At 37.5% G+C, this 27,410-nt stretch overlaps 1 protein-coding gene across 13 annotated transcripts in view; it reads right to left on the reverse strand.

Moving 5' to 3' along the window:
* The window catches only part of trdn (triadin), a 74,046-nt gene extending 47,932 nt beyond the window's left edge, over positions 1-26,114 (reverse strand). For 5 of the 13 annotated variants that reach the window (XR_009203582.1, XM_058379569.1, XM_058379563.1 and 2 more), the window contains exons 1-5: positions 17,785-18,192; positions 14,222-14,431; positions 12,256-12,294; positions 6,389-6,442; positions 2,027-2,158 (exon numbers count right to left, since the gene is read on the reverse strand). Coding sequence is in view for 12 of the 13 variants with exons in the window: in XM_058379569.1 (XP_058235552.1) it covers positions 2,027-2,158; positions 6,389-6,442; positions 12,256-12,294; positions 14,222-14,431; positions 17,785-17,791 (442 nt within the window). In the remaining variant the exon portion in view is untranslated. Of the gene's footprint in view, positions 1-2,026; positions 2,159-6,388; positions 6,443-12,255; positions 12,295-14,221; positions 14,432-17,784; positions 18,194-25,680 lie in introns of those variants that run through there. The other 8 variants (XM_058379571.1, XM_058379567.1, XM_058379564.1 and 5 more) reach the window with 6 other exon arrangements.
* Positions 26,115-27,410: the final 1,296 nt, after the last annotated feature.

The following is a 27,410-nucleotide window of genomic DNA, read 5'->3' on the forward strand; positions in this document are numbered from 1 at the left end:
TTTTAGCATCAGTGCCAGCTCAAGTCATTTAAGCAGCAAGAACACCAAATACTAAAAAACTCATATCAAAGCTCCTACTTTTCACATATGTGTATAAATGTATTATATATAATATAAAAGCATTTGGACCTCACTGTAAATGCCAGTATTCGTATTGTTTACATCCTCTTATTTGTACAATGGTCAATACAGACTGTGTACTGGTCAGAACAATTTTATGTATCTGTCCTGTATTTTATTGTTGTCATCTGTCTACACTGTCTTTTTTGTCTTGCACTGTTTGCACCAGGATGCACTTTATGTGGCAAGGGCACCTGTTGTTTTAGTCCTTAGCTCTGTGTTATTTTATGTAGGACCATGGTCCTGGAGAAACGTTGTTTTATTTTACTCTGGGCTGTGGCAGCTATATATGGATGAAATGACAATAAAAACTTCTTGACTTGACATCTTGACTTATTATTATTATTATTATTATTATTTTCACTGCTTCCAGTCACTTAGTATGAATATCCGTATACATGTTTTTATGTAATTATCATTAACATTTTCAGTCAGAACAGTGAACTATGGAGGTACTTGTGTCTAGTGTAGTATCTTGACTTATAGTACCATGTGACTTATAATAGAATTTTGTAGATATACATGTATATACTGAATATCTATAATCCATATAAATATTATATATCAATAGGGATTAGCCAAGTGTTATTATTTCTTACTGCAGTTAATTGAATAAACCTAAAACCTTTCAGTATCTGTATTATGATGTTTTAGGATTAATGGCTTTCTATGTATTTTAAGTTATTGTTAATACTTCTTGTTTTATACTTATAGTATATGACCCATATTTTTAGTGCTAGAGTGTGAAATTATATGCTAAGAGCAATGTTAGTGAAAAAATATTTTTTCAGTCATGTAATTAGAGAAATTTGTATTCATGGGTGATAATTTTCTGCAGATCAGATGGCCAGCTTTAGATTTATGGTTAATGGTGTCATAACTGCATACACGACCTTCTCAATGTCTGCGTAGTTGTCCTCTGAAGTGCTGTAGAGCTAAATGGTGTAGAGCCAAAGGTGTCATCTCTGCTTTTAACCTAAATGACTATCGGTCATTTGCATAGTGTTTAATGTGTATTTTGCAGTGGAGTGGAAATAGAAAGAGACACTATAAAAGCGACAGAGAGGAACCCAGCTCTCTTTTTTTGTTTTCAATTTTATTTTTCATTTTCAGAATCATAACAAATGTTGTGCACAGTTCATACTCGCAGGTACAGAGCCTCATTCTTCTGTGTCAAATGTCCTCTGTGATGGGAAAAGCTGGAAAAACAGTGTCCCATTTGCTTATTAATAATTTAATCAATCGATAAGAAACCACGATCTCATAAAACCAGTGTGTTAACATGTCAAGCCTTTACTGTGGTGTGTGGTGTGTCCATGTGGCAGTGCTTTGGCTGGTAAAAATGTAAAAGTAGCTTGTGGTGATTTAAGAATTTATTTATTGACTTTTTTTTTTAATATTCCCTTGTTTTAGACTCATAGCATAAATGCAAACCTTAAAACTTAAGTCTTGAGTGATCCACTACGTTCAGAATAAAGAGAAAGTTCTTTAAATTTCATTTCCTATCAAGCTATCCCTTTAACTGTGTGTCTCATGTGACCCCTGCTGGCCCGATAAACCAGAGCCAGATTTAGCCAGAGGCCGCACAGAAGGTGAAGTCTGATCTGATTTCAGCATGTCGGCTATCTGATGGTTCCTGCCTGAGTGTGTTCTTCTGGGCCTGCTGCTTGGATATGATAGCAGAGTTTCCTAATCTCTGTGTGAATGTCATTTCTCTAGACATGTGACATTTCCCCCAGCAGTAAAACACAGTGACCACCAGTGCAACCGATTCACAGTAAAGCTTATTATAACCCGAGTCTCGTCAAATCAAACCTCCGCCAGTGGTTTTACGCGTTCAGGTGCTCACGTCAGTGTATTAACTCTGTTACTGTGGAATGAAATGCACTTTCTATATGAAATGTACCTTCTTCCTCCTCCTCCTCCGGGGTTACCAAATTAGTCACAAAGGTCAACATCGCGTTCATCCAGTCGCTGGAGTCATCCATGGCTTCGTGAACTGCCTTCACTGGTTCTCTGCTCATGTGCTGAGTACCTCCTGAGTGCATCGTGTAACAGGCTGACATCAGAGATGCTTAAAATACACATGCTACACGTACAGCAAGCTCCAAAAGTCGTCTTGTCTACAGAATCCATCACTAATAATGCACATAATTTGAAGATATTTGTACCTGGGAATTATATTATATTTGTCCCCAATTAGTTATTAATAATACCACAGATTATCTAGCTAGCAGCAAGCAACCTTGTTTAGTTTACTTGATTTAATTTAGATATATTTAACTCCACAACATAATTAAACAAGTTAAGTGATTTTAGCTAATGGTTTTAAATAGCTTAATAATAACTTGCTTAACAGTAAATAACCCTGTGCTACACTGTATAGCCTTTTGTTATCTGCCTTACTACTCAATTTAGGTACTGGGTTTCCCCGAATAATCGAGTGTTAACTAGCTAGTTTGCGACTGAATTTACAAATAACGATCTAATATCTGATCATTACTGATAACACTTCTTAATAACTATCTTGTTAGCTAGCTTCCTAGATCTAAAATGCCAGCATGAAATGTTAGCTTGCTAGTGAACTAGCTTATATTTATGACTCTAAGGTTAGCTACTTTGCTACTAATTTTAGCTGCTGGATAATAACACAATGTATAACGCAAAATTTATTTAGTTTGCCAGAAAATTTGACTTTCTTCCATGACTTGCTAGTACAAGGGGTTTGTTTTTGCCATAGTCGCCTGAGGCTAGCTCATTAGGATAAATACAAATAAATTTATATTTAAGTCTAATATTAATGTTAAGGTTTTTATATATTATAATATATATTTTATATATATTTTATATATTTCTTATGTGCTGTAAAGCTGCTTTGAGACAATGTCCATTGATAAAATTGCTATACAAATAAAACTGAATTGAACTGAATTATTCTTTGCCACTGTATTACGCAAAATAGTAGTTTGTCTAGTCCTAGTTAAGTTGCTAGTGCGTGTTTCTAAATATTTCTAAATACAGGTTTTAGCGTAATACATTTGGTTTTTTTATTTAAAAAGTTGCATTTTGGCTTTTAGGATTATTCTGTGATAAATATTGTGTGATGAAAGGGATGAAGTTGTGCAATGGCTTCAGGGCTTAGCTAATGAAATTGAATTAGTGCTTAAGAGTGAAATTTGTATGATTAGTCCTTGTTTTCTTTTTTAATTTGGACCCAGGTTCAAATGGATTTTGTTGATTGACCCAAAATGAGCTGTTTGTTTATGATGATGATTTCAGTGTAGGATTTCTCAAACTAAAGTGTATTTAAGATTTTTTTTTTTTTTCCATCTTTTGGATCCTACTGCACTTGAGAACTCAAAGCTCACATATAAGTCAAACATTATACAGTTTCTTCAACAAGTCTACAAAGTCAACTCACAACCCAAATCTGAACCGTTCCAGCAATTACATTTATATACCATGTCCTCAGATATTCTCTCTCTTCATACACCAATAAATAACAAGATGAACATCTAATTAACAAATCAACAGGAAAAACAAGACGCTAGAGAAAGACACAAAATACACAACAATGTTTTAATGGTGTGTATATATAATGGTCGTCGTATGGATCGTGCTTTTGGTTTCCTCCTTTTTTCTCTGTCCGTCCTCGTCACGTCACTCAAAAGACTGTATGTCTGCAGTGTTCGGTTAAAGAGATTTGAAAACACACATCCAGATTGTGATGAAAAAATACACAACCAAGTGACAGTTTGAAAGTCTTTACGTAGAGACGATAAAGCAGGCAACACAATCCAAACTCAAAAGCGTTTTAGTGATCATGTCCATTAGAGACATGCAGTTTTAAAGCTGTAACAAAAAAGTGATAATGCAGTCATCCAAAAGTCGCCATTTTAAATCCTGACCAAGCCGTGAGGGCATACACACACACACACACTCTGTCTGTCTGTCTCTCTCTCTCAGTCTGTCTTTCTCTATCTCACTCTGTCTCTCTCATTCTTTCTCTATCAATACGTCTCTCTCTCTCTCCTGTCAATCACATGCCTACTATAATGACGTTTTTTTGTGTTATACGTCTACCATATTTCACTATATTCTATTTCTTATATATTACATTCTATTTTATTTTTTCTGCACTGGAAACTGTCCCGTAATTAATAAAAAAACATTCTACTACATTGCATGACACATGGTACATGCCTGCGACAAAATTTGAGCCTTGAATCCTAAATCTAGCTGAACGTGAGCATCTGTGAGCTCATGCACGTGGAAGAGAGCGGATAGAGGATCCGCTCAGAGCATGTGACGCTGCATGAGCAGCACATGGAAAAAGATGGATGAGCTGGCTTCACGTGTCTCATGTGTTAGTCTAGTTGTTGTATGATGAGGGAGAGTTGGCCAGTGCATGGGAATAGGCTAAGACGAAATGAAAAAGAAAACATCAGTGTTATGTATCTATTTATTTAAAAAAAATTTTTTTTGGTATTTTCATGTTAAATCCTTTTTAGAGTTTTTAATTATAGTATTTTTGTTTATATTATTTATACTATTTTTATTGTAATTATAAATCTATTATTATTATTGCTAAATCCTGCTAGAAATAGGAGTCTTAACATTTCACACACACAAACACGATGGCCCAGTTAATTACTTTTAAACTACTTTTTGTTTTTTTTAAACTCCATCATAAAAGATTTGGAAAAGTTTTTAAAAATGACAATTCATTTTTCTTCACTACTTGAGTTGAAGCAAAGCTTATCTTCAAGCTTACTTTTCATTTCTAGGTTTATCCGTCATGAAATGTCTTACACTGAAGACATTTCTGCATGCACGCGTACACACACACTGAGTTTTCAATATACACTTAATTTTCACCTTATTAAAGTGTATACTGTATGTTCTGGTCATGGCTTTTTCACCAGGTATTGATTTGGTCCTATGTTACTGTACATTAAGTACTATATATCTCACATCCTACAGTGGCAAATGACCACCAGAGATATAAGTGATGGTTGATTCTTAGCTCAGCAGTGACTCAAGTATTTTAAGCCCCTGATACAGTCACACCACTGCTATACACACTCACATCAGTGTACATGTTGTGTTGAGAATGAGGCACCATCTGAAAAATAAGTCTCAGTGGTGATCCTTTGGTGGTCTGATGCCACTGATGGGCAGGTTACAGCGCGACTGACAAACTACCACGAAGGTGAAGCTATTAAACTGAAATCTGGGGCCCTTTGTTTTTACTTCTTTAAGGTTTGCAACACAGACAAACTTGATCAAAATAACGAAAGACTAAAGAATTTACTAACAGTATCTGCAAACGAGTGTAGCTTTTAAGTGAGAAAAATAGCCTGGCTTTGTGTTCTGACATTAATTTGGGCATTTTGTTTAAACAGAACTTTAAAAACAGTATGGAATAAATGAATAGATTAATTTTACCACCCAGAATTTGATTTACTAAACTAAACTAAAACCTTCAGGTACGGTGATTAATGTTCAATCATGTATAAAAAGTCCAGAAGACAAAGTCATATCATTCAATAGGTTTTAATAACAAGAAGGTTAAGATAATCTCAAAACTATTAAAAATGTATATTAGAACAGTCTTATCCACTGAAGGCTTGGTTTTTTATTCCAACCAATCAGAAGCCAAAACTAAGTTTATTGAAAGCCGAGATCGGCTATTTAAACAGTTGGAATGGAATGAAAACCTACACCCGGTGTGACTGGACATCCTTGTTTTAGACATTCGGAACGCTAAAAATAAACGTTAAACGTTATTTTGCTAGACATGGTTTTATTTTTTCCCTCATCCTGGAATCCTTAGAGTTTCCAAGAGCAAAGAGCACATGCACAAGCAGAATTTAAATTGTTGCTGTTAAGATTTGCTTGTGTTTCTAAATGATACACAAGACGCTGGCTTTCTTTGTGCTGGGTGCTATTTATCCCATTGCACATGCGCGCACACACACGTTATTTGATATTTTAACAAATCAGGGCCTCAGGGTATGTTTTCATTTCCGTCCAATTTCTGCAATCTCTGACCAAATCTGTTAATGCTCTGTTAGTGTGGATTGAAATACCAGTTCAAATCCCAAAACATGCCTCAGTCAATTTCCTAGATGAAGACATTAGTTGGTAAAATAATGATTAAATGAGTTAATTATAGCTCAATCACTATAATGGCTATGCATTTTACTTGGTTAGTTGGTTATTAATGTAGTGTGTGTTTAAAGCGTAAATGCGTAAGATGGCTTGCCTCTAAGGCCGCCTGCCTCCTTGAAGGCTTTCCTGGCACGCGCCGCCTGAGGTCCTGTTCAGACGAAACACAAAGCAGAGGAGTGGCACAGCGGCACGTACACCGACACGGAGAGCATGCAGAGTGAAACGAGGCAGACGTGTAACTGCGTTAATGTGGTGAGAACAAATCACGTGCACCTAAGAGATGCAGTGATAAATGCAGTGGACACAGCAAAACAGCACCACAGAGATCATGTGACCAGAGAGACATAGAGAAACATGCAGTGTGGTGTGTGTTTGGGTAAAAGTGAGTGAGTTGCAACTAAATATAAAATAAATGTTCATTTTTAAGCTGTGTTTTGTGTCTGATCTCTGCTATTGTATCCTTTATTATATTACAGTAATCTTTTCTATGAAACCAAAATTCAATAATCTTTATAACTCTATTCTTTATCATTTCTTATGAGCTGTTATAACGCCTCATACAGCTTTAATAATGTGCTGGTAATGAGTCCTTTTGTTTTTTTCTATTCCTGGGTCTCATGCTGCTGTCTTTAGGAGCATTTCAAATGTCTTCATAATGATTTTGCTTCTTGTTGATCAATATTATAGCTGCTTTTGAAAATCGTTTAATAGAATTTAATTAGAAATCATTTATACTTTTAATAGTTTTTCTGTTTTACATTATACAAGCACACTTAGTGTTATGCGGCAATTTACTGTACCTAAAACTCCAAGTCTGGAACTCAGGCAACATCTGCTATGTGCGAGTGAGTTCTCTGATATAAACAAACATGACGTTACAGATTCGTTATAGTGGAAGACAGACAATGGAATTCTCTTCAAATGATTTTGGTTTTTGATTAAAACTTTATTTTTCTCCATATATTGCCATTTTTCTTGTTTGTTTTTTTAACTCAATTCACCCTCATCTAACTCATTTCTGCCCAAATCTAACTAAATTCTGTCAAAATTTAACTCCATTCTCTACTACTCTAACTTAATTCTGCCCAGATCTAATTCAATTCTCCACAAATCTAACTCAGATCTTTCAGAATTTAAAAAAAAATTGTGTGGGAATCTAACTCAATTCTGAGAATCCACCTAAATTATGAACAAATTAACGCAATTCTACACAAATCTAACTCAGTTCTGTTTCGGATTTAACCCAATTCTCCACAATTCTAACTGAATTCTGGTCGAATCGAATTGACTTTTGCACACATTTAACTTAACTCTGTCTGAATCAAACTCAATTCTCCACAAATCTAACTTGCTTCTGTGAATCTAACTAATTCTGCCCAAATCTAACTCAATTCTCCACAAATCTAACTCAATTCTGTCCAAATCTAACTCAATTCTGCCTGACTCTAGTTCACTTTTGCACAAATCTAACTATATTCTGCCTGAATCTAACTCAATTCTCCACAAATCTAACTCAATTCTCCACAAATGTAACAGTTCTGCACAAATCTGACTCCATTCTGCCTGAATCAAACTAAATTCTCCATAAATCTAATTCAATATAGCTTATATGTAATGCATTCTCGTCTATATTTACTGCATTATAATGTTTTTAATGAGTAAAGATGACTAAGACACCTGCAGTACACAATTTTCTCTTTGTTAAATTGTCTGGAAATAATTCCTGTAGATCTTATTATGTTTATCCAATTCAGAGATCCGACATACAAATTTGACCTTGCTCATGGCTTGTGTTTTTCTGTTTGTTTTTTTTACGCGAAACGAACAAATGTGGAACAGTTCTGAGTACAAACCGTTTGCAGCATTACAAGACAGTAATGAGAAATTTATCATATTCATTTTAACTAAAGCACTTGATACTTGTTTTTCAAATTCATAATTAACTAAAAGGTGCTTTACAATTCTGCACAGGTCAGGTTTTGTTTTTTAACAGATGTTCTGCTAGTTGATTAATTATTGCACCGTAATTCAACATTAGGTAAACTTTCTCATCTTACCGGATGCTAATTTATTCTGCGTATTAGTCTGTATTGTGTTTTATGCTCAATGGCTTGCGTTATGTTTTGCAACAGACAATTAAATCGAAGACTTTTTCCTTTTTTCATTCTACAGCATATGTTCCGATATAGTCAGTTAAATGTAATGACTCCACCACACGGTCCTTATTTATTTTTATTTTCTTACATCTTTTGTTAGTGTTCTCGTATCTGTTGAAAATGGACACAATTGGACTTTCGCTTCTTTACACTCACACCCCGAATCAGAATTCAGCGCATCATTGTGAAATTCTCTCAGAGCACAAAATGCTAATGTGGAGCTGATGAATTCACTGACATTTGTTTGATTAACTTCTTAACCTACTTCATGAAAACCTATTATTGTTCCCGGAGCTGTCGAGCCCGAGCGTCACTCATTTCTCCCTGTCTGAGCCGAGGCGTGTCACGGCCTCTGCTGCTAACGCTCCGGTAAACAACAGATGTCAATCTGGAGCGAAGACGAGGAGAAGACGGCGTGCTGGAGAGCCAAGACGGTGGCGTGAACTCTTCAGACTGTATGCGAATTCTGGAGATGTGTAATTAGGGATTTTATTTGGCTCAGGAGGACAGGCTGCTCTTAAACTGTGTCACCTGGCAACATACGCATAATGAGACTACTTTTGCACAATCTTTTGGCAGAAGTTTACATTTAAGATGATTTTCGGTTATTACGAAATAGCAAATCCGTCACGACAGCCTTAATTCCACACCTATTCGGCCAGGGCTCTGAGGCTCGGTCGGCATGTAAATAGCCTTTTTATTATTTGTATCGTGTAACATGCTGAAATGTTTCTTTGCTTTCTATTTCTGCTAATGTGCCCTTTATTCAAATGTCACTGAGAAACTGAAATGCATTTCATTAGCAGGATATTTCTTGCCAGTTTATACAGACTAACACAGACATGTTGCCATTTCACTTCGGGTTGTCACTTAGATTATCTAACTTTCATAGTATTAAATCTATATTTATTTTCGAGCCAAGGTTCTAAAGAACTGATTTGACCTTGAAATGCATTTTTCCCCTTTTTAAATCCTCATGTACTGCTGTAATAAGTAAGAAAAATCACTTTTTGGTGTGTTCTTGACTGAGTTCCCAAAATACACCTTTCCTTCACGGTGATTATGAAGACAAATGGACTTACACTGTTCTAGAGTATTTTTGTGATTATTGTGGCATAAAATGTTTGATCTTGCTGCGTCAATTTTTTTGATGTAACGTGACTTGCAGTGTGTGCTTTGTTTTTTTTGCATAAAACTACTTCAATTTATCAAATGAAAGGCAGAGGATTCTACTTTTAAACTCCTAATAGTGAAGTCAAATACAGTATCTATTGACTTTCTCTGATAGCTGTATTCATGTTTGACGGACATGAATTGAAAATTTGCCAAAATATGTGTATTACTGACGTCTGACAACACAGCTTGGAACAAATCTGTGGTCATTTTTATTAAATAAAAATAACAATTGTTTAGTATTGTTTAATTTCATAATATAGTATGTTACGTCTTATTTATTAAAAAATATAAATAAATAACTTGAGCTCTTGCATCCTCGTTTTTTTTTTCTTTTGCTGTTTTTTCTTTGTTTGTACATGTTTTTACTTTTTATACACATCCTGTGAATTTATGAGTCTTGCTATTCTGTGTATTTATACTCCTCCGGATCATCTGTAGCCTTTCGAGTAAAGCCTCTAAAAAAGCAAAAAGCCTGCGTTAGATGGATCAAAGTGTATCATGCCCTCCCCCGGTTCGGTGTGTTACAGCTCATAAGTGTGTTTCTCCTGAGATGACCACTTAGGCTTTTTCGATCAGGGCTCACTAGTGCACTGAGGGATAAAATTATTTCTCCCTTCTCCTGACAAGAGCTTGAGTATCTGCAACATACAAGACTGCCTTAACATTCAGCAATTTAAGTTTCTTTATCTTTCTCAAGACACTGTATCACATAATATACGCTGCTCAGCGACACTCCAGCTATAAGCTACATCGCTTTCGAAGGATAATTATTTTTAGTGGAACTGCATCCAGTGTAAGTCAAGTGTGGCTGGACAATGCGATATTTTAATCAAAATTTCAAAGGGATTGACACGGAGGATTTAAAGGAGCAGTTGGCGCACGGATGGCAAAATCCATGTAGGCTCGAATGATCTCATAATTTGGAAGAGAATTTCAGGGATTTGGTATATTTGCCTTTGAGCGCCTCCATGCTCCTTTTTCTTGAGTTTTATCTCAGCATATTCTCCAGCATATAAATATAAATGTGTTTCCCTAGTTTCTTAGTGACATGTCTAATAATCTTCTTATTAGAGATATTACTAATGCAGGACACGAATTCCTACCAGTCCAAAGTCCTTAACTGTAGCTTTTGGTTTAACTGTAAATAATAACTTTGGCTTAATTGTAAATAAAATATTGTAAATTTATTAACATCATGCAGAATCTTTCCTATGAAAGAGAGACACTCTAAGGTTATGTAGGTTTATATCAGTTGCCGTGAAGGGTTATTTTAGCTATGCTTCTCAGAGCTTTTAGATATTTTGCAATCATGTCATAGGTGTGTATCGAGATGGATCTATGTTTATGAAATGCACGTGTAAGCACCTTAATGCTTAAAGCTTAATGAACACACTTCTTATTGTCAAATTCTTTCAACAATGCCTCAACATTCATTTACTGATTTATTTAATTTTAATTGTTAACTATGTAATTTACTTTAACTGAAACTGTAGATATTTTTTGTTCTGCACTTTTATTGGTCAAACTATTTTTTTTAATCTTAATTTAATTTTGCTTCCATTTTCTCTTTGTTTATTAATAAGAAAGTCCCTGTTAAACAAACAAACAAATGAACAAATAATAAACAATAAATATAAACAATATATAATAAATAAATAAATTAAATAAATAAGTGGTTTGTATTCATTGAAAAATGTTTCTAAAATTGATTTATAAAGGCAAGCTTGCACAATATGTGCCAGTTGTCTTTTATAGACTTTTATACTCTAACAAAATGCTCAAAGTCTCAAGTGCTTGTTTATTAGTCAGTACTCCTAGTAAATATGTTTGAATGTGTCAGTAATTATTATATACAGGTATGTACGCAGTAAAATGCAAAAAGTCAAAATGTGTCTTTGAGAATGGGCTTGAAAGGTGATAAGAATCTTGTCTGGTGCTGTCGTGGAACAGGGGAGGAAGAAAAAGTGGTGAGACATTCGTCTGACACGATGCCTTTTATTTATTGCACTGAATAATGCAGATACTATGTCATTACCAGCCGTGTTGCACATCATGCCGTCATGCGGGAGCTCTAAAAACAGGGCCGATCGGCAGGAAAGGTGACTTTTATAATAAAATGTCGAATATCGAATGGAATACATTACACTGTAGTGTGCATTGAAATCATGTATGTTTTGTGTTTTGTATAGTATCCACTCCAGCGTTCTGAGAAACCGTTTCACACAGTAAGCGGTATATGAATAACTTGTTAATTAATGAAAGTAACACAAAAAACAGTGTAAGATTTGGAACTGGTGATTGGGATTCACTGCTCAAAGGCATGGTGTCACAATGAATAAGAATTATTAAAGTAGAAAGGAAGAGCAGGGAAGGCGCATTTAATGAAAGGTGAGGCGGCTATCAGTTAATGTGCATCTTCAAATCCACCACAGCGTGAAATGATGGTGACAGTTGCTCTCGGTTTGCATGCGTGCACGCACACACACACACACACACACACGCACACGCACACACAGTGAATTACATACAGAAATAGAATTATGCAGACAGACATAAAGCCAAATACAATACACACACACATAAACACACTCAGGCAAATATCACTTCACTGCAGGCAGAGAGTCTTTACCAGGTGGCAAACAGGGGTCGTCACAGTATAATGTATGGGCTTTTTATTGGATGGCAACAGGATGACACATGGGGATGGACAGGGTGGAAAAAGGAGGAAACTTATTAGAAATGAATGAGTGAAAGTGACTCTTTGGGAGTGTCCCTGCTGACTTAATGATTTGTGGGTTAGTCCCAACTAGATCAATGGGTCTGAATAGAAAAAAAGGTCTCCACTTTTGAAATATTTTTAAAAATGCATACAACAGACCTTTTTTTTTATATAATAAATAAATAAATAAATACAAGAAATATATATATGGGATGATGCATGAGTGAAATATGAAAACAAAATCAATCTTAGCAATGACAATTTACATAAAATCCATCTTCAGCCATTTTGAAATGGCTTATAATTGTCATCAATGACCGGAAATCATAGCTATTAACTAATGACCAGCTGCCCATAAGGTCCATAGATAATATCCATCAATCATGAACCTAACACAAGCCTACTATACCTATAATCTCAGTAAAGTGCTTTATTAAAAAAAAGCCCAAATGAGAGATGAGTATAGACAGGACATGCTCTGATCTCTGATTACTGTCGACTAAAAGTGAACATGGCCGCCGCTGATAGTCGCAGGCTAGTGCAACACTCTATCTGTCTTTATCACTGTCAGTGCTATCAGGACCAATAAAGCTTTCTCCTGACTCTCAAGGCCCACGTGCGCTCGCATTCTAGATAAACTCCTAGCAAGCAAACAACTATCAGGCTTTATCACATTCTCTATTCGCTCAGAATTCTTATCCAAGCCTCACATTACCGGTGCTCCATAAGCAGATTTATGTTCATTTCCAAGCACAAACATAATGTTGCTAATGCCTGCTATTTACGTTCTTCCGATGACCAATCCAAAACAATCTCCTCAGAGCAAAATAGCACTGCTTTGATGGATAACCGCTCAAGAAATCATGCCAACACTGTCCATAATTACGTTCCAGGTTACAGAACCTGATCTTGTGCAAAATTCATAGGAACTCTAATTCTAATCAGCTGGATTTATTGAATTTCTTTGGGAAAGCTATGACACAGCTTGAGGTAACCATTTTCCAGCTAACAAAATGATGTCCTCAAGAGTTACAACATTATTTTTTATGAAGAACATTATGTCTGATGTCCTCCGAATGTTTCAAGAAAATCTTCCTTCTTTTATAGACTTTTCAACACAGAGCCAAAATTGAAGAATGTCCCCCAGTGCCATAATTTCAACATCAGTTCTAAACACATGCATTATTCATAAACTTGCCAAAGCAATATGGTGGATCTTGTTGAATTTACATGCAGCATGATTGTTTGTTTCTCCTCCAATAGGCAGAGCCTGAGGATCTTCAGGAACCAGTGTTGCTTCTCTTTTATTAACTGACACTCTCAAAGGTTACATCTAAAACTCTAATGGTTGTATGGTTATTACTCTAGAAGAACCTCCTCATGTTCTGTGTAGAACATGAGGATTGAAGTGGTTCGATGAAAACCACTTTTGTGTCACTAAAAAGGGTTCTTCTTGTGGTCTTTGGATGGTTAATGTTTCTATTGTTCTGAATAGGATGTCCTTGGAAGGTGTCCTGAAAGGGAAACCCATTTCTATTGGGTTCTGCATAGACCTTTAAAGTGTTCCCTCCAAGGACAAACCATAGAACCAAAGAACTAAAGAAGTCAAGGGTTTTCAGTGAAAATTTGCAAATGTCTACTTACATAAAATCCCATGCTACAGAAGCCAAACAGGGTTTATGTTTAGAAAACTACAAATACTGTTACAGTATTTTCCCAGGTTGGTTCTCCATGTTATCTATCTATGGCTTTTTGGACATCCATTGTTAGCTGGGTGGTCTGAATTCGTATGAATTTGCACAAAACGGACAGGACGATGAGGCCTACAGTATATTTGGATCAATATAACGGAAAAGAAAAGAAGAGCTGCACCTACCTTCCAGGCTCTTGGTGTCCACAAGGTCAAAAACAATGATGGCAACTGCAGACCAGGTGATGATGAGGGCCAGGACTAGTACCCAGGCCACAGGGGAACTGAAAGTGGTGTACAGATCATCCATCACGGTGCGTTTGGACAGTCGTGTAGCTGGAGCACTCGACTCACCTCCTTTGCTCTCAAGGACAGTGGTGGTGGTGGAGGTCCGTGCTAGAGAAAGACACAGGTCTTTAGAGATATGTTATGATTTTTAAGAGTACAGAAGAAATTTTTACAGTATTGCATTGTCAAACATTTTTATTATATTCTCAAGATGAGCTGCACCTATAAGCCACTGATAGAAAGAGGAATATAAGGATGAAGTTAAACTAACAGCACAGCTATAAATACTGTAGTGGTAATGGTGAAAAAGCAAACAAGGTTGTTACTCAACAGAAAAATTATCTATATTCTCTTAATATTTCTGTTTTCTATATACAGGATTGAACTGGTTGATGACGTAACTAGAACATTTTCTTTTAATCATAGGTCTATGGTTAGAGGCTCTTTAATGTAAAATCAGACACAGAGCTCACATTATCGCAGAGTCTCTTATAGAATTCTGTTATAGAACAGAAGATTTTATTGGGATCACCCCATACTGTGTGACAAGTAATAATTTTAAGGTAATTGTTATCATGCATACTTTGGGTCAGGACATTCTTTGTTTTCATCCACTGAGCTGGATTGATAGAATACAGAAACGAATGAATGAATAGGACTGCACTGATGTATCAGTCACTTATTGTTAAAATATTTCCAAGTCCACTGAAAAGAAAAAAGGCTGCCTTTATATCAGTAGAGAAGACGTATTGATGTGGCTGTTTCTGTCAAAAGGCCAGTTCTAAATGGATATAAATCTAAAGCACAAAGCAGGCTGAATTGCCACTCAGTGATTCCTTACACACTCCACACATGACCTTTGTAAACACTGTTCCTTTTACAGAGCGCCTTATTGATTTGGTCCAATAGGATCTAATTTTAGGCCGAAGCAGGGATTGATTCTCGGATGAGCCATTGTGATTCTGCTTATGGTTTTCTCCAGTGTGATATGCAGCTCATCTGTTGTGCGTCTATGAGAAGATAGAGCTCTGCACGGTGCCTGAGATGACCTGCGGAAGATAAAATCACCCTACCATGCCTTTCAGACAGGCTCTGCTTTAGCAGAAGTGTGTGTGTGTGTGTGTGTGTGTGTTGAGCTCAGCCCACCTGTCACAGCCCTTCACAGTGCACTGTGTTGTCGCTTTGGGGATTAGTCAAGCTCACTCTAGTTGCTGATTCAAGAAAGTGCATTTGCTGAGCTTCCACTGTGCTCACTTTGCTAAAAACAACAGATAGCCTTCAGGGACTATTATATTAGTGTGTTTGCTGCGTGGGATCAAAAATGGTGTCTCCGGGTCAAGTGCTTGTGTTGTTATCTACAGAAAGGTAGATATTTTTGGTGCATGGTGGAGTTTGAAGTGAATTTCAAACATAGACAAAATTACTGCTCACTGTTCCAACTCAAGCGAATGGATGATTGCTACAAAGTTTAGATTCTTGAGGAAGATCTTGTGGATCTTGTTTTTCCTCAAATTTGCAGACCCTGAAGAACCACAGAGACCAAAGTTCCCAATGTAAGCAGCTGAGTTCACTACTCTTTGAAACAAAGGTTCAATTTAAAACCCTAAGGGCTGTTTGGTTGTTCCTCTGTAAAAATGAGAAGTAAAAAAAAAATTTTTTACTTCTCAACCCGAGAATACAAGCAGAACCTTTATATATCCAAACAACCCTTGAACAACTCTTATCAGGATGATTAGACAGATTATCACCTAATTAAATCATTTTTAAAGTTTTTTTTAAGTGTTCGTTGGTGGATAATTGTTCAATTTATGTGAAATTGTTCACCTTGGAGCAGTCTGCTGTTGGATTCTGCATTGACTTTAACCCTTTCTACAAGTACACTTCATAGCGGTGGAATGGAAATCGACTAATCAGACATTTACAATTAGTATAAACAAGTAAATCATTTTATCATCACAAGTCTGATAGAAAATGAGTCAGGACTCTGTTGGCTTTCAGTGTAAGACATGTGTTTTTCCCTCTGTTGGATAACCTTGCACAGAATTTCTGTGGTTGAAGATAACACCTTCAAATTTTAGCTGCTTGTAAACAAGCACTTGCCGCATCTCGGAGAGTAGAAATAGGTTTGATATCACCATTTACTTTTTGAAGATAGAAACATTTCTGTGAAAATAAACTAACCGTTTTAGTTCTTATGGAACTTTTCTATGAAAATATTGCCCCCAGTGGGCTAGGTAAAAACAGAAATACTTATGAAAAGCTACAAATTCTTAAAGCCCTCACTGTCTGCTTTCATATGAGCCATTAAACACCATAGTGGAGTGTGATATGTCAAAGAAATTCTGTGCTGAATACGGAAAACAGGTGGAAATTCCATTTTTTGGCATCTGGGGAAAAAAAGCTTATTGTTCCTTAACTCTTTAGAACTCTTCATGGTTCTTGGAATGTTAGCCTTTTTCTGCATACTGTTCCCTAAAATGGATAAACAAAAGAACTTCAAAATTCAAATGAATGAAACTGTAAAGACATGCTAATCTCAGCCCAAAATCCTAATCTTAATTAAAGATTTGGACCAAAAGTTGGAAGTGGTTAAGAGACCAGGTTAAGACAAATTTAGACCAATTTGGCAGTCTAATGTAATGATCTGGTACTTGTATACCAGTTCCATCACTGAGATAAAGGCAGGAAATGTCACCCAAGCCCTTGTCTTTGTGTTGAGACTTATGGCAACTAACATAAATCTAGAACTGTTGAAGTCAGCAGACGGACAATCCACCATTACTTCCCCTGAAATACTGACATTTTAAATAGAGCTTATTTACATCCGCCTGACTGACAGCTTCCACTGTTACATCAGAATATCAAATTCAGTTTTAAGTCTCCACAACAATAAGCTATTTCACGCAAGGCTGAAATCCATTTAGAAGTCTTTCATCATAATAATAATTGCTTTTGAAAATAACTTCATCACCAGTCAGGGAAAATAGCTTTTGAGAAGTTTTCAAAACTTATTGTGAAATATCTGACCATAAATTCATTTTTTCCCTTCCCAGAACCTTGAAAACCTTTTGCAGTCTCTTAAAAAAAAAGAAGAAGAAGAAGCACATTACATTTACTGCCATATCTGGAAATTAAATGCTTTCACCTATCCACAGAAAAATACAATTCGGTTAAGCTGAATTAAGTAGTTATATTTCCTCTCAGACAGATTGAGCCATAATTCAATTGTTAGATATCTAAAAATCCTTTATGGTCTGCATGTTTCAAAAGAGCATAACAGACAGCTGATAGGATATGTGATATGGAGTATTTTTAGCAGCCCTCAATCATGAAATTCCTCCATAAAATCGCTCTCTGAAATGGCCTCACTTGTCCCGGCGTTCTCTAAGGCGCAGATTAAGTCGTTCTCATACCTTCGAAGCACAATAGAAACATAGAAATGTGAAGACGATTGACTGTACCTTCCATCTCTGAGGTGATATGCTGAAATCCCAATCTTAAGAGTTAATCAGGAGTAGTTTTCCACTGGAAAGAGAGAATCGTTTCTTCTATTAGTGTCCCGATGAGAAAATGGTGTTCCTGCCAGAACCCAGATCTCTTCTAAGGCCTCAGATCAGGAAGCCTGTTGTGTCGAGTGATCCAATTAATTAAAAAAAATGCAAACAATTTGACACTTCTTTGAGCCCAGACCCTCCAGAACCACTGGAGCACCAAAGGGGTAAAAAAAAAAAGAAGCTGGTAGCCACTAGATCAATTATCCAAAACCCTATGTTGCACCTTAGATTGTTCTTTGGTGCTGTTCAGAAAGCACAGGCCACAGAGGGAGGGCCCGAATGCAACCTTATCCCTGAGCAGTTTGGGGAGTTTATTCTTAGAGCCCGTAGCACGAGTGGTATTCTGCGTCGCCTTTTTAGGTCAGAGGCGTGACCTGTGAGCTGTGTCTATCAGCTATTAGCAGAAACGCTGGCAAAGGATTCAGCAACACAAACGCAAGGTTTTGGTCTTACTGTGTACAGTGGTCTCGTGGCGTCTGCTCATTTATGGAGTCACTCATAAGATCGGTATTTAAAAAGGTCATAGCTGTTGTCCTGTACAGACCTCCACAAAGGTCACGATGTTAAAGATAACACCTTCAGCATTCAAGTCTGCTCTTTTCTTTAGTGGGCATTCTCACTTATACCTTCGCCACCTATTAGTGTTCAAACTCGCCGTATTATTCAGGTATTCTGACGTTATTATTTGGTATTCATTATGAATTATTCAGGAACTACAGTGCAACTTATAGAGTGTGTTATGGTGTGTTAAGGTTGAAATAGAAGAACTCACGTGGCCTGCACAGAGCCCTGACTCTGACTCAACCCCACTAAATAGTTTTGAGAACACTAACTGACCTCACTAATGCTCTTGTGGAAAACTCTACAATTCCATGTGAATGAAATGTGTAAATTGAGATCAACACAATGTATTTTCGCACATACAGCATCATTTGATCATGTATTTTCAAAATCCTGAATAAAACCAAATCCAGCACTCTCACCAGGATCAAACCCAGACTGCTGAGGGTTTTTTTTAATCACACAAAAACATGCCAGTAGATTGATGGGCTAAGATACTATAATTAACCCTGGGTGTATGTGCTTGTGTGTATATCTATGTATTACCTCGTCATTCCCAGTGATTTTCTGGGATAGCTTTGGGATGAAGTGCATGCTGATGAAAGTGAGTGAATGAAAGGAAGTTGACTTGTCCAAACCATCATGCTAGTTCAGTAGGTCATGATCAGGGGATACCATCAAACAAAAATCATACTAGTCAAGAGATTTTTGTGGGAACCATTTCTCTTGGAATCTCTACAAGTCCTCCTGTGCTCTTGATTGGCCAGTTTAATTCCGGTTCCAGTTTCATGCGGAATTCCTCCCACTGCCTGGCTCCTCTTCTGGACACATTATGCCACATATGCCACTTCGCAAAGCAGTGCTGAGATTCTTTCACACTGGCAGTTTAGTCAGAAACAGAGCACAGTTCACATGAAAAATTGGTAATATGCAAGCTGTCATGTGGCCCAGGAACCAAGTAGTGATACTGACTATTCACAGGAAGTAGTCTAAATTTGGTTGCACTAAAACTGTGCCACGATTCCCATGAATTCAACTCGTACTCAGGTCCACACTTGTAAAGTTCAATTCAATTCATTTCAATTTTATTTGTCTAGTGCTGTTAGACAATGGACATTTACAGAACTTATAGTACAAAAAAAGATTAATATTAGACTTTATTTCTATTTATCCCTAATGAGCAAGCCGGGGGTGACTGTGGCAAGGAAAACATCCCTATACTAGCGAACTAAATACATTCAAATATTGTTTATATATTGTGTTATTATCCAGCAGCAAAAAATCAGTAGCAAGATAGCTAACCTAAGATTACTGTATGTCATCCAGTAAGTAACTTTACTAGCAAGCTAGCTTACATTTCATGATGTCATTCTAGATCTAGAAAGTTAGCTAACAAGATTGTCATTAAGAAGTGCTATCAGATATTAGATTGTTATTAATAAATACAGTAGCAAACTAGCTAGCTATCTAGATTATTAAGTGTAACCCAGTAGCTAAATTGAGTAGCAAGACAGCTAACAATAGACTATACAGTGTAGCACAGGGTTACTAACCACCTATTTACTGTTAAGCTAGTTATTGGAGAGAGAGAAGAAACCTAGAGAGGAACCAGACTCTGTTTTGTTTTGTTGCACATGTTTTCGGTGCTATGTGTCTGTCCTGTCTTTTGTTGTTTTTTTGTACTTTCTGTTTTTGCACTGCCTTGTCTTGAACTGTTTACACACGTTGCAGTTTATGTAGCTAGGACAAACTTTCTGTCCCTAGCTCTGTGTTGTTGTTGCTTCTGTTTTGTAGTTGTATGTTGTCTATGTAGCACCAGGGTCCTGGGTCCTTTCATTTCACTATGTACTGCGTCAGCTATATGTGGTTGAAATGACGACAAAGCTTCTTGACCAGACTTGAGTCAAAATGGAACCTTATCATAATTTGGGTGACACCAGTGTGTGATTTTTATAAATTATTATAAACACCAGAGAGCATGAAAATGAATAATGTCCTTTCTCTAAAGTAACCTGCATATATTTTTTAATCGATGACATCATTAGTTCCCACAATAGACGTACCATGTGTACATTGTGGGACATAGAAGAAGAGAGAAGGCTTACTGCTTTGTTAGCAACAATCTAACCAGCTAACTTAGTGATCATGCATTGATGATGTTTTGCTCCCTCAGTATTAAAGATTTAACCAAGCATTTTGCCTAAAAGTAAACGCTATTGTAAACTGATGCACTGAGCTTGCATTTCTGGTCTCCAGCATTCACATGCTTATGAATGGAAGTCAGAGTCCCTGCCTGCACTTTGCATATAATCTACATTGTCTTTTAACATCACATGATCACAACCATACATAATTTCTCTCTCTCTCTCTCTCTCTCTCTCTCTCTCTCTCTCTCTATAAGTCAAGTTAAGCTATAAGTCTCACTCTTGAGTTCCCAGTGTTCTGAGTTTCCAGTGTAACCACTTCTTCTTTCCGTACCTGCCTGATCAATCCAGACTCTCTACCTCTGGTGAAGTCTCATCAATTGGTGGTGTTTACTGCTGCTGGGGATAGATCTGTGTGGACAGTCTATGATCCAGGGCACTGGATAGAACCACTTGAAGATTATCACACCGTCTTTGTACTACCGGTGCCTCAGTCAGCTTTCAGCAGGAAGGAATTAGTGAAAGCTAATAATGAACTCAGAAACTACACTGACCTATTAGTTCCTCAAGAGCTCTTGATTGCTGTTGCAGAGAGGACATGATTTACATTTACATTATTTACTCTCCAGTGTGTCCCCCAAATGAGGATGAGGTTCCATTCTGAACCTGGTTCCTCTCAAGGTTCCTTCCTCATATCATCTCACTCCATGCTTCCTCATTAGGGATAAATATTAGAGATAAATAATAACTTAGCTTTAAACTTTACATTTTTTCCATGTTTCTATACTTCTGTATAGCTGCTTTGAGACAATGTCCATTGTTAAAAGCGCTATACAAATAAGCTGAATTGAAAATTAAATTGAATTGAAGTCAGTGGAACAAAATTTGCATTGTCATTCCTGAGGCATGCCAGCCAATCAGAAAGCCAGAGTATGAGCTGTAAGATGAAGCAGCATCTTAGTACCAGCAGCATCATGCCTGCAATGCAATTATCCTTTACCTGTCTCAAGACACCAATGTGAGATTTATATTTTATTACAACAATCCCTCAGTTCCTCAACAAGCACAAACAGGAGCATGGATCTTCAGCTCAGCTCAGAAGTAGCTGTTTACCGTGGCTTATTAAATATTCAGGCAAAAACAAGCGAAACCTTTCTCTGGTAAATTACGCAAATAGACCATTTAATACACTTGACCTTTAAAGAGCAAATTGCATTTCATCCCTACAGCACCGCTTACTCTATCAGAGTCTGACGTTTCCAAAAAAAAGCGCTACCTGAGGCATCTGGTGTGGGAAGTTAAGTAGGTGAATGAGGAATTTATCCAATCATCATTATCAATAAAAGAACAAATGAAAAGGTAATATTTTACCACTGAACAGTGTGTTCCTCAGAACCCATGTTCTCTGGGTCTTAAATTGAGTGGAACTGTTACTGTGCTTGTATCCTGTAGGCATGACAGAGCTAATCTTGCATTTTTAATGTTCACATGTTCTGATGTGTGTGTGTGTGTGAGAGAGGGGGAGAGAGAGAGAGGGAGAGAGACAGAGAGAGCTTACCCACCTGTTTTTAAGGTGAATTTTGATTGTTGTCTTGTGGCTCCTCTTCAGAATAATCAACTTTAACAAGTGGATTGAAGTGCACAATGATTTGCATTTGCGTTTGAGGAATTTGTTGAGTATTTGCAAAACTTTCCGGATAAAAATAAAACTGAACATATGATCTGCACCTTGTTGTTGAGGTTTTTTTTTATGTCATTTTAATGACAGTCAAGCAGACCTTTTCATGGGTCAAAAAGACATGAGGCTGATGAAATCATGTGCAATCAGAAGACACTGGGAGATAACGAGTGCCATTCAGGAAGCGTGTGTGTATTAGGGATGAAACTAAATACGAATACATTACTCTGTATGAGAAGTTAATGTATTTTAAAGAGATGCAAATATGCTTTTCTTTTCTTTTCTTTTCTTCATGTAGCACTTTTTGATGCATTTACTGCATCTTTAGTAACTACCTGGTCAGTTTTGTGGTGGTCAAGCTGCTAGATAATATTTTGGAAAATAGAACCAACTAAATAAGCTTAATGGCTTGAGGTATAAGAAAAAATATTAATCGTGTAGTCCTAAAACTAAATCTGAACCTGAATGAAACTGGACAACCAAAAAGTCGTACGAGGAGAAGGATTTTACTTCCATGAGTTTAAATATTAAGCTTGTGGCATAAAGAAAGAACTTTTTGATGCATTTACTGCATCCTTAGTAACAGCCTGGTCAAAGTTGTGGTCATTTAAATTAGGCTGTGTGATGGAAAGTGTACATTTTACTCCTTTGTAGTCCTTTTTTTCCTTTTGTGTATCATGTAAGATTATGAGCGTGTTTGATACTTTAAATGACCTTTCAGCTATCAGCAGTACACAATATTGAACTTTAACTTCCAGTTCCAGCTGAAAGTGTCAGCAGTAAGACGATGTGGTCAGACATAAAGGTAAAAAAAGAGGAACTGTCGCGTATCACATCCTGGGGTGAGTTTTGAGAACAACATGTTTGTATGTGTGCATATTATATAAGACAGCATGAGCTGAAAGAGTGTATTTCATCTGCTGCAACTTGTGTGTAGTAATTTTCCCACTACAGCTGCTAGTTTGTTTAGATTTTGAGAAATAAAACCAACTAATTTGATTAGAAATATTGTGGGGTAAGTACAAACAAAAATAATAACAGTACAGTTCTGCACACACCTCTGGCTGAAACCAAGTATGAACTTTTGATCGATGTAGCTGAGGTCGTGGAACGGTCAGTGTTAGAATTCACAGTAAAAGCAGACAGCGCTGGCATTTCTGCTTCTGTTTTTTTTTTTCCACAGTTGCTAGGGAAATCAGTGGTCAAAAACAAAAACAAACAAAGTCTGTTTCAGTTTGTTTTAAATCCGAACATATGAAAATCTAGATACAGGTAGGGTCACTGCAGTTCACTCCTAATGTGTATAAAATGCTTTAGGTAGACATGGATTACTGTCTGTCTCAGTATTTAGCTCTACACTACCTTAACAACTTCTAGTCTGCATGACAGAGCTTAAGAAGCAACTCCTTGAGGGGAAAGATAGATCCAGGGACAAGCTGGTGTTCAAGCTGTAATAGAACAAAATGGAGTGGAGCAGAATGAAGACCATTACTGGATACAAGAAGGCTAGAAGTTGCATGACCGTGTTGGAGAACCTGGATTCAGAGTCAGCCAACTTCTTATAAAATATGCAAGCTTCAACCAGACCCAGTTGAGCAAGCCTGAGCTGTTTTAATGGACAGCATAAAGAGCCAGTAGCATAGATTGGCTTTATGAATGTAAAGCATTGGTTTACATGAACACCATGTGATATATACAGCTGTTACTGTTGACCCCTGTTCAGGGTCACCAGAACGGACCATATGGATATGGACCATATTTGGGATTTAACCCCTGATTGGCTGGGCTGGTTCCCCGCCTGACAATCAAACCTGGGCCTGTGATACATACATGATGATGCATAATTCTGGAAATGTTCACTATTGTCATTGTGTAAAGTTAATTGTGTAAATAAGAAAGTTGCTAATTGTTTTCCATATTCCCTGTGTATGTTTCTTGACGCTTTGTCTCTGCATATGCAAATTTCCTATATGCAGATTATAGACCAATGTGTGATTTGTATACCATCATTGCAGCTGGACAATTCTTTGTTAAACTTTGTAATTCACTCACTTTTAGGCAATTCAGTTTGAAACAGATCACGGTTTGCTTGATAAATTTGTAATTATATGAACCAGGAAGTGTACAGTGGCACCAAACCCAAGACTACTTGTAGGAGGTGGTGGTCATACTCGGGTCCGCACTTGCTCAGGAAGTAGCTGACAATGCCATCATTAGTTTCCACATTAACACATGTGTACCAAGCAGGCATGGGAACATTGTGGGACACAAAAGAGGTGAGACCCCTTACTGTATATAATAGCAGAAATATAATAAAATTAATAAAAAAAATATTTATTGTGGATCAGACCCCTGGTGGGCCAGTGGCAGGATCCTGTGCTCTCACTGCCAAGGCCTGGGTTCCATTCCCAAGTAGGGAAGTGACCTATCCACTGAGGGGTTAACTCTCAGTGCTGGTACTAAGCCCAGATAAAATGGGAGGGTTGCATTAGGAATGGCATCCGGCATAAAAAAAAAAACCTCTCCCAAATCAAATATGTGGACCGGATGAATCAAGCAAGTCAGAAACCAGACCAACGTTGTGGGGAAATCAGAACAGTCACAGATGCCCAGTGTGAAAACCATCTCAGAAGCCACTTTTCCTGGTCAGGTTCACAGTGGAGCCGGAAATGGCATGTACTAGAAGCATGAGATGGGAATACATCCTGGTTGGAAAATTTATCTTATCCTCATACTGGCATGTTGTGGCAAAGTAGCATACTGGTAAGTGGGAGGATATGGCAAAACCCTGAGGAAACTTATAAAGACATTGGGGAAAACATTAACAGAAACTAGACATAGACAGGATCGAACCTGTAACCCTGGAGCTATGAGGCATCACAATCCACCAAGCTACCATGCCATCCAATTCTCTTGATTAAGTTAGATCATGTCACAGTTATGAACTTCCATTAATCAACTCTATTGGCATTTTTTCAAGTTTTCACAGTGCTTCAATCTATGATACCAATTCATAATCAGATCACACCGATAATCCAATCCTCAATCACAGAGGCTTCGCAATGAGCGTGTAACGTTCGTGCTCAGCTGACCCGTCATAAGCACTGAGAAAATTTATAAATTGGTGATTTATAACATCATTGTTAACACAAAAAAGAACACCATCCTATTTGTCTTGGCTTGTCAATAATCAAGAGTGTCAAAAACAAAAAGATGCTTCTCATGAATCATCATTTATCAGGAGCAATGGCAGTAATAAACAATGACGTCGATCATATCATCCACAGTACCTGAAGAATGGCGTAGAGCATAAGTGCGTACCAGCAAAGCTGTCTGGGGTCTGAAAAAACAGCCTAACTAGATACTCTTGCAGGCTGTACCGACATCGATGCTGAAAAAATAAAACTCATCAGCACTTACCTGGCATGTCACATGGCTTAGCAGTAATGAATCCTTCAGCAGTGAAACATCATGTGTAGTTTAAAGCTGCAGTATAGGAGTCAGAGAGTTGTTGTCCCGGAGTTCTTGTCGTCTACACTCCACGCTTGAGTTGTGAATAGAAGGCAGAGGCAGAGTGGAGGTAAGACCTGGACAGAATGGGTTGGGGCAAAAATGCACAGCGTTTTTACTACAGGGCTAATTTCAAAGAACTGCTGATGTGTCCATTAATACTTAAAGACAGCCTGTCTGCAGTGCAATAAGCACCGATTCTAAATGACCATAATGGGCAGAAGAGTCAGGACCTGATCCCGAGGAGCTTTTAGAGTGCAGGACGCCAGGAATAAAGTTTAATGGGGCTGCTGAACAGGAGTCCAGGCCGAAGTACTGTCTCCCTCTGAGTGCACTGGGCCTGAGTTATGCTGCGTCACACTTGATCAGAATTTATTTCCTCACGGCTCTAAACAGCCATCTGGACACCCGCTGTGCTTAGCAACAACATGGATATGCATGGGGGGTGTAGGGGTGTGTGTGTGTGTGTGTGGTGGGGCATAAATCTGAAGGTAAAATGAGAAATATCAAACAAAGCATGATAAGACAACACTAAAGCCAATGAATCACTCAGATTACAAATTTATGGCAAACAGTGACTCAACTCATACATCATCTTCCCTCAGACTTGCCACATGACCTCCTGTGGTCTTGATTGGCTAGATTGGTTCCACGCAGAAATCCTCCCATCCAACAACCAACTCCTATTCTACATTTATTAATTCCTATAAAATGCCACCTATCTTACCAGTAGCTTGCAAGTAGCCTCCTGGTGGTCCAGCGGCAGGATCCTGTGCCCTCATTGCCGTGGCCCAGGTTTGATTCCTGAGCAGGGAGCTAACACAGGCCCTGAAGAGTTAACTCTCGGTGCTTGTCCCAAACCCAGATAAAATGGGAGGGTTGCATCCGGTGTAAAATCAAGACCATATGATCCACTGTGGCAACCCCGAACAGAAAGCAGCCGAAAGAACAACAACAACTTACCAATAGCTTGCATGTAGTCGAGAGCGGCTACATGTCCTGCCTTTCAGATATGATTTTTAAGACACGGATGTTATCCTTACTAGCATCCTTATCAGATTAAATCTCTTGAAGCAGCTTTCTATGGAACTGACTCCAACAGCACCACCGATGGTCAAGAAGAAAACTACACACAGTGATATGAAGTGAGGCTGGGGCTGATTTCTTTCTAACCCAGACTGTATATTTACATTTACATTGATGGCATATGGCTGCCATCTTTATCCACAGCAACAGAAGGACTTTATTAATGAAAACATCCTCATACTGGTTCACTCAGACTAAGAATACCAAACCTCTGTGAGGTAATATAATTAAAAAAGCACACTAGCAGCACAATTGTTTAGTATTTAAGTACTAGAGTCTTTAGACATAATTCAAAGACAATCCAGTGACCCAGAAGTTTTTCCTTAGACTTTGATTTTTTCTTTTGCTTTCCCTTTATTATAGTTCATACTTTTTGTAGGGCCCTGATGAGTTATTTGTTCTATACCTCTAGTGAAATCTTTATACTATGTTCTATGCAGAACCCTGCATTTAAGCTTCCAAGTAGAACCCCTTTTGGGAAGGTTTTTTTGTGCTGCATTGATGAAGGTGGTTTTATTTATTTGTTCTTCAATTCATTCACAGCGCACTCTAAT

Source organism: Hemibagrus wyckioides, linkage group LG25, assembly GCF_019097595.1.
Source record: "Hemibagrus wyckioides isolate EC202008001 linkage group LG25, SWU_Hwy_1.0, whole genome shotgun sequence".
NCBI classification, from domain to species: domain Eukaryota; kingdom Metazoa; phylum Chordata; class Actinopteri; order Siluriformes; family Bagridae; genus Hemibagrus; species Hemibagrus wyckioides.